The 13,383-nt window shown below is 34.6% G+C and overlaps 1 protein-coding gene and 1 pseudogene across 1 annotated transcript; both read right to left on the bottom strand.

The window, feature by feature from the left end:
• Positions 1 to 1,795: 1,795 nt before the first annotated feature.
• On the bottom strand, positions 1,796 to 10,305 carry LOC132313027 (UDP-glycosyltransferase 86A1-like; annotated as a pseudogene).
• A 266-nt stretch (positions 10,306 to 10,571) lies between these two features.
• LOC132313026 (UDP-glycosyltransferase 86A1-like) lies at positions 10,572 to 12,871 on the bottom strand. Its single transcript, XM_059811638.1, has 2 exons — positions 12,300 to 12,871; positions 10,572 to 11,586 (listed from the first exon to the last, which is right to left on the bottom strand). The coding sequence occupies exons 1-2, from the start codon at positions 12,832 to 12,834 to the stop codon at positions 10,625 to 10,627; spliced, it is 1,497 nt and encodes a 498-aa protein (XP_059667621.1). The 5' UTR covers positions 12,835 to 12,871; the 3' UTR covers positions 10,572 to 10,624.
• Positions 12,872 to 13,383: the final 512 nt, after the last annotated feature.

Genomic DNA, 13,383 nt, shown 5'->3' with positions numbered 1-13,383 from the left:
ATTGTTTCTATTTTAGACAAAAACAAAATGCTTAAACCAAAGCGTATACCAAACAGAGCCTAAACACTTATTTCTTTGAAAAAAAAAAAAAAGTTAAGAATTCCAAGATATTCAATAGTTTTGAAAAAGAGAGAATAGCATTTATTAAATAAAATTAGATAAGAGTGCTTTGGTGGTATATACATTTGCACAATTGCATTCGTTTTGATTTTAGTACATTGCAATATTGTGGAAGCTACCAGAACTCTAAAATTTCTAGATCTTTCTGTATTTACTCTTCCTGTATACACGCAAGCTCATATGCAACATGTGTCCTACAGGGATAACGAGAATTAAAAAGATGCAGACTTGTGTTTGGGGGCTAGGACTCGGTTTGGAATTAATTTATTTTTTTCTATGATATTAAAATTAAATTAAGTCTCAAATATAAATAATATCTTTATATTAAAGATCTTAATCTCTCTTCAACCTCACAAAATAAATAGTGAGAGTTTCAATCCTTTAAATTTTATTAAATAACAAAAATACACATCATATTGCGTTTTATCGAAATAAATCTCACGATTAAACAATCTTACTTGTCAAATGCAAGCTAAAGATACAAAAAAAAATATGTAAAATTAACAAATACGCAATATCGCAAACTAAAAATTCATAAAAATATGTCAAAATGCTACTAGTAATGAATCTAAAGAATTCACCCCATCACTCTTGCTTTGCTTTGCCTGCTTACCTTCACTTGATAGATATTCTCTATTGCTTTGCACTTAGTTTCTTATCTTATTCGAAGTAAAGAAAAAATGCGCACGTGCGCACACACACATATATATCCTTTAACCCTTCTTTAAGTTAGGGAACGATAGAATTCTGGTTATCTTGAGGGCTATTCCTATTTGTTACAAAATAAGCTGAACTTGTATTTTGCTTAAATTAAAGCCTTTTTTTTTTTCTTCTTCTTCTGATAACTCCTTTTATGTATACACATGAATATTAAAGGGTATGATATACACAGTACTGTATATATTATATAATATATAGAAAGCATGCTGGCAAAAACTTGGAGCGACCCAAATATTTAAAACTGGAAGGCTTTAGAACATGAATTCAGTGACCCAAATGATTTTAGTTAGCAAAATAAAACTCAGACTAGCCCATATGTTGTATAGGGTTTGAGCCACCATTAACTGGTTTGCACTTTAACAACCCATGGGCCGTTTAGATCCAAATGAACAGCCCACTGTGAATGTGATTTGCTAAACGTGACTCATTGATGGACAAGAAAAGCGTGTTAATTGGATCGACTGACAATAATGGTCCAACCAATTTTGAATTACTTTATTCATTTTGAAACCCCATTTCGTTATTGGGCAGTTACACCACTAAATGAGTCCGCTGTTTGATTGATTATTTGACACAATCTTTTTTTTTTTTTTTTTTAGTCCACCACCCTAGTAGTTCCTATTTGTCTCACACATATTAAACAATCATCGAAAAAATATGTAAGAGTGATTCCTGATAAATTCGAACCAATATGTAAAGTGTGAATCTTGTCACTAAAAAAATGAGTAAATTCTACAATACTCAGAGTATTTTCGAAATCTACCAACTGTCATTCATCAGGTGAATTCACTATCACATCGATCCGAAAATACAGTACCAATGAGATATTCTAGAAGGTTTAGAAATTTGTGGAGTATATTTATTGGAGAACAGTTGCACACTAGGTATTATGGGAAAAACACTAAGAAACAAGTAATTATCATGTTAAAATGACTTTCACCAAGTACAAGCCCATAAAATTTCACATGATTGAATAAAGACAAAAGAATTTGAATAATACTGTACTACAAAGCTAAACATGATTGGCCAATGGATTGTCACGTTGCCACGTGGCATGCCCTTGTCTCTTTTCAATCTTAGCCTTCACATCCTCGATCAATTGGGTCAGATTGTTTTCGGATGATCCATAGGCAGCTAGTGCATTCCCTAGTGTGTCTCTCAACTTTCGGATCTCATTTCTCAAATCCTCAGATGTTTTTTCATCCATCGGACGGTCGATCTTGATTGATACTTCGTATCTCGTGACAGCTTTTCTATCACATAAATTTATCCCAATCTTCCAATCATCAACCACTAATTTTCAATTAATAAATTGATCGGTCAATAGAGGAAAGCAAATCAACGGAAGGGTGCACCATATACTCTTCAATATCGAATTCTATCGAGTCAAGAACCCTCCGATTGCAGGATGTGAGATTACATCGATCTGACAACACCACGTCATGGTCAATTCTCCGTCTTTAATCTGATCTTTAAATCCAACGGGTAAGAAGTCGGTATCATACGAACTCACCGTGTCGGGGGTAGCACCCAAACAAAACTCACTCCACTAAGCAAAAGCCCATAGGCTATCTCCACGATGTCATGCTTACTAGTATGAGCATTGCTACCAAATGAGACATACAAAACTGAACCATGAGGCTTGGTGTCTAGCCATTTGGTGCAGTCTGACTCGGACCACAAGTTCGTAGCCACAGTGCTCTTGGTGAACCCATCAGGAAAAATGGGCCCAATTGCATAAATGGACTGCTTTTGATATAGGGTTGAAATTGTTTCAGATTCAAGCTCATGCACTGTTACCTCTGTTTTTGTGGGAGAATGTTTTGCTAGGTAACAAGGGAAAATGGGCACAATACCATTTATCATTTTAAATGGTATTGTCTATAAAATAAATGGTATTGTGGGAGAATGTTTTGCTAGGTAAATGACAGAATCGTATTGAGTGGAGCAAAAGCTGATTTATTTTATAGGATTATCTTTAAAATAAATGGTATTGTGGGAGAATGTTTTGCTAGGTACATGACAGAATCGTCCCTTAGAATATTATTAATAATTTTTTTTTTGACGGGGGGCATATTTGAACTTTAAGAAATATATGTATATAATAATACTATATATATATATATATACATATTATTTTATTTTATATTAATATAATTGAAATTTGAATCAGCTTTTGCTCCACTCAATGTTACCTCTGTTTGTTTTTGTTTATTTGGAAAACAACTTTTCCATTCTTTATTCTGTTAAAATAAATAAATAAATAAACACAAAGAGCTTAAACTCAACTATCTGTTTTTGGAAAGAAATTCTAGGTCTCAATTCTCAACTCTCTTACGCACGAATTTGATTATTTATCCTCTAATTGAACTTTGAAACACCATCGTTCGCAACAGAATCGAGAAAAAAGATCAAAGATCCACTATTTAATTTACATCTTTTATTTTATACAATTTAGAAACCTAAGTTTTATTAAAAAAAAAAAAAAAAAAAAAACAGGATTCACATGATTGGAAGTTTGGAACTGTTAATATTTTAAATAATCCTATGAAATTAGTTGTACAGTTGTTTGTACACTCTCCGTTTTACATGAATTTCACATGATTGAGATTTGAGTTGCACTTTTGATTGTAAATATATTATATATAATTTTGTTTACAATATGTGGGTTTTTTGTGTTGTGTGTTAACGAATTTGGGTTTTAATTTTAAAACTATGGTTCCAATTTACATTTTGATTCTTATATTTGTCAAAGATTTTAACTTTGTCCTTTTCCAGTTGAACAATAAAATCTTTTTATTTAAATTTTTTATTCACATTACTGAAAAACATCTTGTTTGCTTGTTAATTTAAGATTGAAATAATTAAACAAATTCTTATTTTCTTTGATTGTCAAGATTCACGAAGTGCTTGGAGATGGAGTATGATTGCTTTCCAATGGTTAAAAATTCAACCCAGTATCTTTTTTTTTTAAATCACTATTTGAAAATTATATGATTTTTTTTTTTTTTTTTTATATGAAAATAAATTTAGGAGGTTAGTTGAGTTTTTTTTTTTTTTTTCTTCAAAAACACTAAAATTAAGTCTATAATATATTAGCCCATTCATTTTATTTACACTCCTATTTAACATTTTTTCTAAAATTCTAAACAAATGGCTTACTATTTAAATTTTTTAATAAAAAATTTGTGATATGGATTTGGACATTCCAAAGTTGGAAAGTTGTTCGAATTAATTATAAAATGATTACTTATGTTTATTATGTTTTCCATCAGATTCTTAGATGCGTGGATGGGACTAGCATATGTGTCCTACCATATGCAACCAATGACTCATTTCTTTTCTCTCCCTTTCCCTCAATTTTAAATTTTAATGCTTACAATATCATAATTTCCCAAAATCCAAAATAGAATAACCATTTGCTTATCGTATCAGGATTCCCTCATGTTTGGAGGTCCGTTTACACTGTTGTGCATTAAAATTATATTCCCTTTGTTCCAAAATAATTGTCTTTGTGAGTCACAATTCTCAAAGTAGACAACTATTTTAGGATAGAGAAAATACTGTGTTTGACATACACATGCCATCAAAGCGAGGTGGTGTAATGCACATACACAACTCCTCCAAACACCGAGCAAGTATTGGATACGCGAGAGATACGTGGAATATACTAATATAGTACACTCACCAAGTAATAAATTATAATTTCTTATTATAAAGGGCAATATAAAATTTTGATTGGGTTGGGATGCTACAAGGTATAAGAATGGGCCATTTGGGGTTTTTAGTCACTTGGATACCACAGGCAATTGGTCGCTATGATCGATTCAAATTGTGATAGTTCAATATAAGGGTCAATTTGTGATAGTTCAATATAAAGGTCAATTTCACTAACACTTCTTCAGATTTGATTAAATATCACATTAAAACAATTTTTAAAAATTACTATCACTCTCATTACAAATATTTGCTCTGTTTTTCACTCACATCCCAAACATTACTTTTCAACCGCGCCAGACTAAATTTTGCATGTAAAATGACATTGTTACCCTTTTGACTTTATTCTGACTTATTTAAAAACTATTCGATATATAAAATGACACTTTTACCCTCATTTTCACTCAACCTCAAACTATGACCAAAATTCAGTAAAAAACTATTGTTCTATGTCGGATACCTACAATCATTAATAATAAAATTTGGCCAAGCTTTCGTGGGAATCAATTTAAATAAATGATTGAACTTCAATACACACACACACACACACACACACACACACACAAATTCTTCTTATACACACACTAATTTTTCACATATACATATATACATACACACACTAATTCTTCACGTATATACACACTAATTCTTCAGATATATATATAGCTAGAAGGAAATTTGAAGAATTCTCATATAGAATATTTCTTAAGTGATGTGACATGGGTGAACATTAAAGCATTTTTTGATTTAAATGAGTAAGTAAGGGCGAATCCAGGAATTGTTAATGGAGGGAGGGGGGGCTAATATTAAATAAGGGGCAATTGGGGATCAAAAGATTAAAAAGTTAATTTTTTTTAGAGAAAATAGGGTTAAACTTTAGAGGGAGAGAATGAATGAGCTCTCTGATTTGTGCAAGATTAGGAATTTAAGAATTCTCTTTACTTTGGTTTAATGATTGTTTAGGGTTTGTTTGACTTGGGCCTATTTGGTTGGCCTTTGTTTTAAAATTGTGACTTAGATATTGGGCTTTTTTGAATGGGTTAAAATTAGGGGGCTAATACTATTACTAATTTTTTCTTTTTTAAAACATTGGGCTAAATATACCTATACTGATTTTTTTTTTTTTTTTTTGGGGGGCCGCCTCAAGCCCACCCTTGAATCTGCCATTATAAGCAAGTCAAAAGTAAATTCAAGAAGTGTGGAAATTTTCAAGTGAATTTCAAGAGCAACATTGGAAATCAGTTTCAAGGTAAGGTGAAGAAAAATACTAGAAACATGAAGAAGACAAGATACAAAGCTTGCACATCAAAGGAGATTGCAAAGAAGATTTTTGCATTTGAAAACATTGGAAATTTGATGTTTGTAACGGCTACAAGGCTCAATATAATGTTTGTGGGGGAGATCCAATCCCTTATGAATTGTAAAGAAGAAAAGTGGAAGAAAGTAATGAATGAAGAAATCAAAGCCATTCAAAAGAATGGCACATGGGAGTTGGTAATCTGTCACCAAACAAAAAGACTCTTGGTGGAATTTTATTCAAATAGAAATGTTACAAGATTGGGAGTCAAAAGTAAATTTGGTTTACGGGAGGCATTGTTGGGACACTAAACCAAATTCTAGAAATTTCTGAATATTGAGTTTGGAAAGGTTTATTGTCTTTGGAAGATTGAAGGCCATATATTAGGTTCATTTTCTTTGAAAGACTAAAAATCTTAATTAATATGTATCTGAAGTATTCATGTATCTAGTGAATTCATGTACCCACAAAGCTATATACACAGTCCTATATATTGTGTCGAAGATATGAAGAAAAGAAATAAAAAGTTTCATTTCAGAAATTAAAGTATCTTTTTCTTTTATTCTGTTTTACTACAATTATCAACTGAACATCCAGTCACTAAAAACATGGGTTTGGGGGCTGCACAAACAGTCGATCGATCCACCATGGAAAGCCAAAGGGAGGGGACTGATGGAGTGAGAAGGAGAAGGCAGGCAAGCAGTGCAAACTGGAAGCAAAAAAACACAGAAAGAACGTGAGAACATTCCAGAAAACAAAGAAAATTGTAGCAATACCGGATTAAAAGGAAAGATCGGCAAAAATTTAGCATCAATCCGTTCCACCAGTAAAAGACCCGATGTTACACCACACAGCCCACAAATACACATCCAACCATACAGCCCACAAAATCTTTTAGTATTTACTTTCACCGATTTTCACGGCATATGTGTGTCCAAAACTATTTGTTACTCTCACTAATTTGAAAAAAAATATTGTGAATTAGTACGTGATTGCCACAATATAATGTAAAAGGCCCGCTAGAAAGAGAGAAGAGTTTTCTCCTAATTGGTACTTGCATTGCATGATACATCATGCATTAGCCATTTTTAGGAACCCATCACTTACAAGAAAACAAAAAGAAAAAAACTAATGGAAGTAATCCATAAACTAAAGAAGCCCATCTCTTTCACGAAGTTTTACTATGTATAGCTGATAAAATGGCAACTAATTGTATTATTTCCACTCACATAAAACAATAGAATAGTCTCACTCACTTAGTAATGAAAATGAGAGGTGAAACATTATTAATAGAAATTTATGATGTAAACAAGAATAATTTTGGGATAAAGATTAACAACTTAAAAGAGCTTTATGAATAGGAGAAATTCCAATTTAGTGTGATCGAAGTATGTTGTGATCAAGCTTCTAATTTAAAGAAATTGATTCCATGTTGTTGAATACAGCATAAGCTTGGCTAGATATTGATTGATCCTCATGGTAGTTGTGATGATGTAGCAAGACCACGTCTTTTGTGAATTTTGACTTCAAGATCTTTGATAAACTGATTAAAATTTTTCTCCGAGGATCCATCTGTTGCAATTGCATTTCTTTTAACCTTCTTGACCTCGCTCCTCAATCCATTAGCTGATTTTTCACTCATCATACGGTAGATCTTCTCTGCAACTTCTTTCATAGTAATTGATTTCTCATCACATAGATTGATTCCTGTCTTCCAATCATCAACCACTAATTTTAGATTAGAGATTTGATCAGAGAAGTAAGGGAAACAAAGTAAAGGAAGAGAACACCATATACCCTAGCTCCAGTACTGAATTCCAACCACAATGAGTTAAAAACCCTCTCACCGATGGATGCGAGATCATAGGAATCTGAGTGCACCACGTTACGATCAACCCTCTATCTTTGATACCATCTTCAAATCCAATGGGTAGAGAATAGGCCTTTCCAGAGTCTACAATGTCCTGTCGAAGCACCCAAATAAAACTCACTCCACTGAGCCAAAGCCCGTTAGCTATCTTCATCAAGTCATCTTGACTAACATGGGCCAAGCTACCAAAAGAAGCGTACAAAACTGATCTAGTTGGTTTAGTGTTGAGCCATTGGGTGTAGTCCGACTCGGACCAGAGGCTCATGGCGACAATGCTCTTGGTGAAGCCAGAAGGGAAAATGGGCCCAATTGCAAAAGTGGGCTGTTTTTGATGTAGGGCTGAAATTGGTTAAGATTCAAGCTCTTGCACTGTGTCAAAGATAATAATATCAGCCTTCTTCATGTCCTCGAATGCCTAGTAGATTATCCGGTGCACCACTGTTGATACATTCGTTGCTTGAAGGAATGACATCAGGTCCGTCGGTTCGATAGACTGGACTAGGTATATAATCAATTGTATTATCACGATTATCTAATAACAAGGACAATTTTTAATCTCATTAATTACACACGCGTGAATCAATTGCAAATTTGCAACCATATATCTAGACATGCTTATATATATTTATTGAATAATAATGTGTATGAATATATAAAATTGTATCTGACTTCATTTAGGTGAGTAAAGAATGACATAAAATATACAGTACTCACTGCTCAATTAAGTTCCGACAATATTTTCAATGAAAGTTACTGACCCAAAAAAAAAAACATTTATATATATATGTACATAATATATATATATATATAGAGAGAGAGAGAGGGGGGGGGGGGGGGGGGGGCGGGGGGACGTTTAAGTATGTACCATGACAAGCAAAATGACCATGGTTTCTTAGCAACTCCAAATGATAAAACAATGTAAAAACCAGAGCTGGTTCAGTCCAGAATGAAACATTGACAAGGTTATACTTGTTGGCTGTGGTTGACGGCCACACATAAAAGGTGTCCTCGACTAGCAAAGTAACCGGTGGATCATCAGAACAGATTATTTTTTCGACGAGTTCATCGACATGGGCTGAGAAGACATGAAGAATACACTCCATGAACTGGTCATAGTTGAGTGAGCGGTCAGACCCTAGTGGAAGACCACCACTCACGGTCAGGGGCGGAGCTAGGATTGCAAAGTAGGGAGGGCTAAAAATAATTAAACCAATAATTTTTTAGTGTGTCATCTATGTTCTAAATACAGAATTCTCATGCATCAGTCATTCAATTAAACCCAATAATCAACACCCTTCTAACATATTTACACTTCCAAACTCTAACGTATTTTCACAGTCAAGAATCTACTGAAGTCTGCTTTATACAAACATTAAAATAAACGTCTACAAAAATGCAAGATATATATGTTCCTTATCAATAAATTCACATTAGAAAGTAAGACCTATGTGCTCCGCCCCTGACTAGTTATTAATCCATCATATAGTAAATTATCCAATTTAACAAGAAATCATCAAGTCATCAGCAAAACCCTTTTTTATAAAAAAATAAAAATAAAATAAAATTCAATATTTCACTGGATTAATAATAATAATCCATGATATTCATCCACCTATGCCTTAGCGTCTTGCACGAAGAGTTTAGGTCTTCTTAGACTAATAATGTGATTGATTTACTGGGCTGGCCTGTTATGTTTTATTATGGTTTATTTTGTAATTGGGCCTGTCCATGGTTCGTGGGCTAGTTTGCTCATATTTAAGGCTTAGCCTTTGTAAATTTTATAACTCTTTTTATTTATAGAAATACTATGGATTGGGCTGGGTTGATAGGAAGAGGAATAGTAATACATGGGCTTATAAGAATAATAGTACTATATTTTTTTTTTTAAATTGGACCTGGGCTATAACCCATGTTAGCCCATTACTAATTCCTCCCTTGCTCACGGTGGCATAACGTATGTCAACACCGGATTTTCTTGCCCCGGCGAAGATATCATCTCTGGTAGGGTTATCAAATGGTTGGGCTGTGGATATTTGGTGGTGGATTGATTCGGTGTTGATGAAGGTGATAGTGAAGCCCTTTAATGCAAGCTTCATGGCCAAATGGACGAAGGGGATTACATGACCTTGGAGAGGGTATGGGATCATTATGGCATGAGGCTTTTGGTGACTTTCAGCCATTAAATCTCTGTTGTGCGTGTGTGAGAGGGAGAGAGATTGCTATATGAAGAGGTAGATATAACTTCTTCTTTTTCGAATGGGAATTAAGTATATATAACTTAGCTCACACAATAATATGTATTCATCTAATTTAATCTATTATAGGATAAACTTCACATTACTTCATATGGAACTGTGAAGTCACATTTTTTTGACGTGTGGTACTGAAACTTCCATGTATACTAGACAGAAAAGGATGAGTAACAAAAACAGGATGGTGATGGCCTGTTAATTGACTAAGACCAATAAAGACTGAACATGATATATATACATCACAGACCCGTCCCACCTTTGCTAGAGTACCATGGGGCTAAGTTAGGTCACATTCAGGTCAGGTTTCATTTGATTCCTCTGATTTTTTATTTATTATTATTATTTTTTAAGTTTTATTTACAAATGAGTTGTTTGAAGTTTAATATTTTTGAAGTAATTAATAGAAAATTCTCGTTCCACACAAGCTAATTAAAACTACATAGAATAATAGAAATATTTTTTACTTGTCACATGGTCAATGTGACAAGAACAAGGGCACTCATTTATTTGGTCTTCAAAGTAGCTAAAATTTTTAAAAATAAAATTTCAGATTGAATATGGGTAAACAGAAGAACTTCGTCACAGGAAGAAGAGAAGAAATAAAAATTGACCAAATTTATTTAAGATAATAATAAAAATCGACCAAATTTATTGATCAATGTTTGATATATCCTCATGGGGTTGTGAGGATGCAGCTGCAAGACCCTTTGCTTTGTGAATTTTGACTTCAAGATCTTTGATGAACTGATTAAAATTTTTCTCCGATGATCCATCGGTCGCAATTGCATTTTCCAATGTTCTTTTAACCTTCTTGGTCTCACATCTCAATTCATCACCTGATTTTCCACTCATCAGACGGTTGATCTTGTCCGCAACTTCTTCCCTAGTGATTGACTTCTCATCACATAGATTGATTCCTATCTTCCAATCATCCACCACTAATTTTCGATTAGTGGTTTGATCAGCAAAGAAAGGAAAACAAAGCAATGGAAGAGAACACCATATACCCTCCAACACTGAATTCCAACCACAATGAGTTACAAACCCTCCCACCGAGGGATGCGAGATAACTCCAATCTGAGAGCACCACGTCACGATCAACCCTCTATCCTTAACACCATCTTCAAATCCAACGGGTAAGGAATATGTCTCCTCGTAACTTACCATGTCCCGGCGAAGCACCCAAATAAAACTCACTCCACTGAGCCAAAGCCCATGGGCAATCTCCATTATGTTGTCTTCACTAAGTTGGGCCAAGCTGCCGAAAGAGACATACAAAACTGAACTAGAGGGCTTAGTGTCAAGCCATTGGGTGCAGTCTGACTCAGACCAGAGGCTCGTGGTGACAATGCTCTTGGTGAAGCCAGAAGGGAAAACGGGCCCAATTGCGAAAGAGGGCTTCTTTTGATGTAGGGCTGAGATTGTTTCAGATTCCAGCTCTTGCACGGTGTTGTGGAGGATAAAATCTGCTCCCATGACGTTATCAAAGGCCTTGTAGACAATCTCGTGGGCCCAAGTTGTTACGTCGGTCTCTTGCAGATATGACGTCAAGTCTCTTGGCTCAATAGCCTTTATCCCAGGTATATAATCTATTGTATCCTTGCGATTACCTATAGTTCAACAAATACAATGCTACTAAATATAATTAATTTTCGTGAATATATGGTCATCAATTTTTAAGAAAAGAAAAAAAAAATTGATAGACAAAAAGATAATTTTCATGAATATATGGTCATCGATTTTTAAGAAAAGAAAAAAAAAAAAATTGATAGACAAAAAGATGTACAATGTTGCCAAACATCATTTAATTTTTGTGAAGTATCACTCTTTTCAGTAGTTTTCTCAACAGAAAAGAAGAAGAAAAAAAAAAAATATTAGAACTTACACGCAACACAAAACATGCACTTGAATCTCTAATTTTCTCCCTCTAACAATTTTTATTATTTCCTAAATATATTTACTTTCCTCTATATTAATTAGCACAATATATATATATATATATATATATATATATTAAAATTGAGAAATAGAGATAAAATGGGGGAAAAGAAGGACACGAATTCTCTCCACAACGATTTCTTGTTGTTTGGTGCAGTGATGAATTTCATCACTTCAATGGTGAAATTTCTTTCGTAAATAAACGGATATAAATAAGTAAAAATTTTCAGTTATATATATATAATGGTAAATTTCACCATTTGAAAGTGGTCAACTTCACTCACAGGAGTACTGAACAAAAGAAATCTGATTTTGACTCGAGAAGAGAAACTTTGGTGGTGGATGGAGTAAATTTTGATGTGTGTGTGAGAGAGAGGTAACTCACAGCTAGAAGCAAAATGACCATTTATCTTTAGAAGGTCCAAGTGATAGTAGAGATTGAATACCAAAGCAGGTTGAGTCCAGAAAGAAACATTAACCAGCTCATACTTTTTGGCAATCGTGGAAGTCCACGCATGGAACGTGTCGCCGACCAAGCAAGACACCGGTGGATCCGCCGTCCGGACTATCTTTCCAACCAGTTCATCCACATACCCCCCTATGAGATGGAGCTGAGACTCCACAAACTGCTCCAAGTTGAAGTCCAACCCCACCGGAAAACCGTCGCTGACGGTGGCGTAACGTATGTCGAGACCAGATTCACGTGCTCCGGCGAATATGTCATTTCCGGCTGCGCGTGGTTGGCGCCCTTTGGTTATCTGGTAGTCGATTGATTGGGTGTTGATGAAGGTGATGGTGAAGCCCTTTGATGCAAGCTTCATGGCCAAATCAACGGCTGGGCTTACATGTCCTTGAAGAGGGTATGCCATCACAATGGCATGAGGCTTTTGCTGGGTGTCCTCCATTTTTCTCTCTCCCATGTGTGTGACCGTGTGTGAGAGAAAAGTAAAGAGTCTATAATATATCAGCTTATCATTCGTTTTAGGGTTAAATGTAAAAAGCCCCTCTGAACTATTGGCCAATCAGCAACAAACCCCCTAAACTTCAAAATTTCCAAAAAACCCCCTGAACTATATAATATTTGTTGCAGATAGCTCCATCCGGCGACCGGCCGGTTGAATTTCACCGTTAAAACCATCACATGCAGTCACGTGTTCACACAATATATACTTAATGGCCATAATGCCCTTATGAGCATAAAAAGACTGTATTACCCCTTATTATGAACATTACACCCAAACACACCCTTAGTTTACTGTTACACCCAATTACCCAGACATACCCTCATCGCTACATATATATTATACACACAGAGAGAGAGAGAGAGTTACAAACACTGTTTATCTTCTTCATCAAACCCAACCGCAAGATGGTAGTAAGTTTCTTTCCCTGTGATGCCTGCACTACGAATTTAAGGAGGAAACAAGAGAGCATACAGTTTTCAAACCCTCAATTTGAGAACTGGGTTT

This window comes from Cornus florida, unplaced genomic scaffold (assembly GCF_030987335.1).
Source record: "Cornus florida cultivar Cherokee Brave unplaced genomic scaffold, ASM3098733v1 CherokeeBrave_3.0.0_Hap2_Chr06, whole genome shotgun sequence".
Lineage (NCBI taxonomy): Eukaryota > Viridiplantae > Streptophyta > Magnoliopsida > Cornales > Cornaceae > Cornus > Cornus florida.
This window is presented reverse-complemented; position numbering and strand designations above follow the sequence as displayed.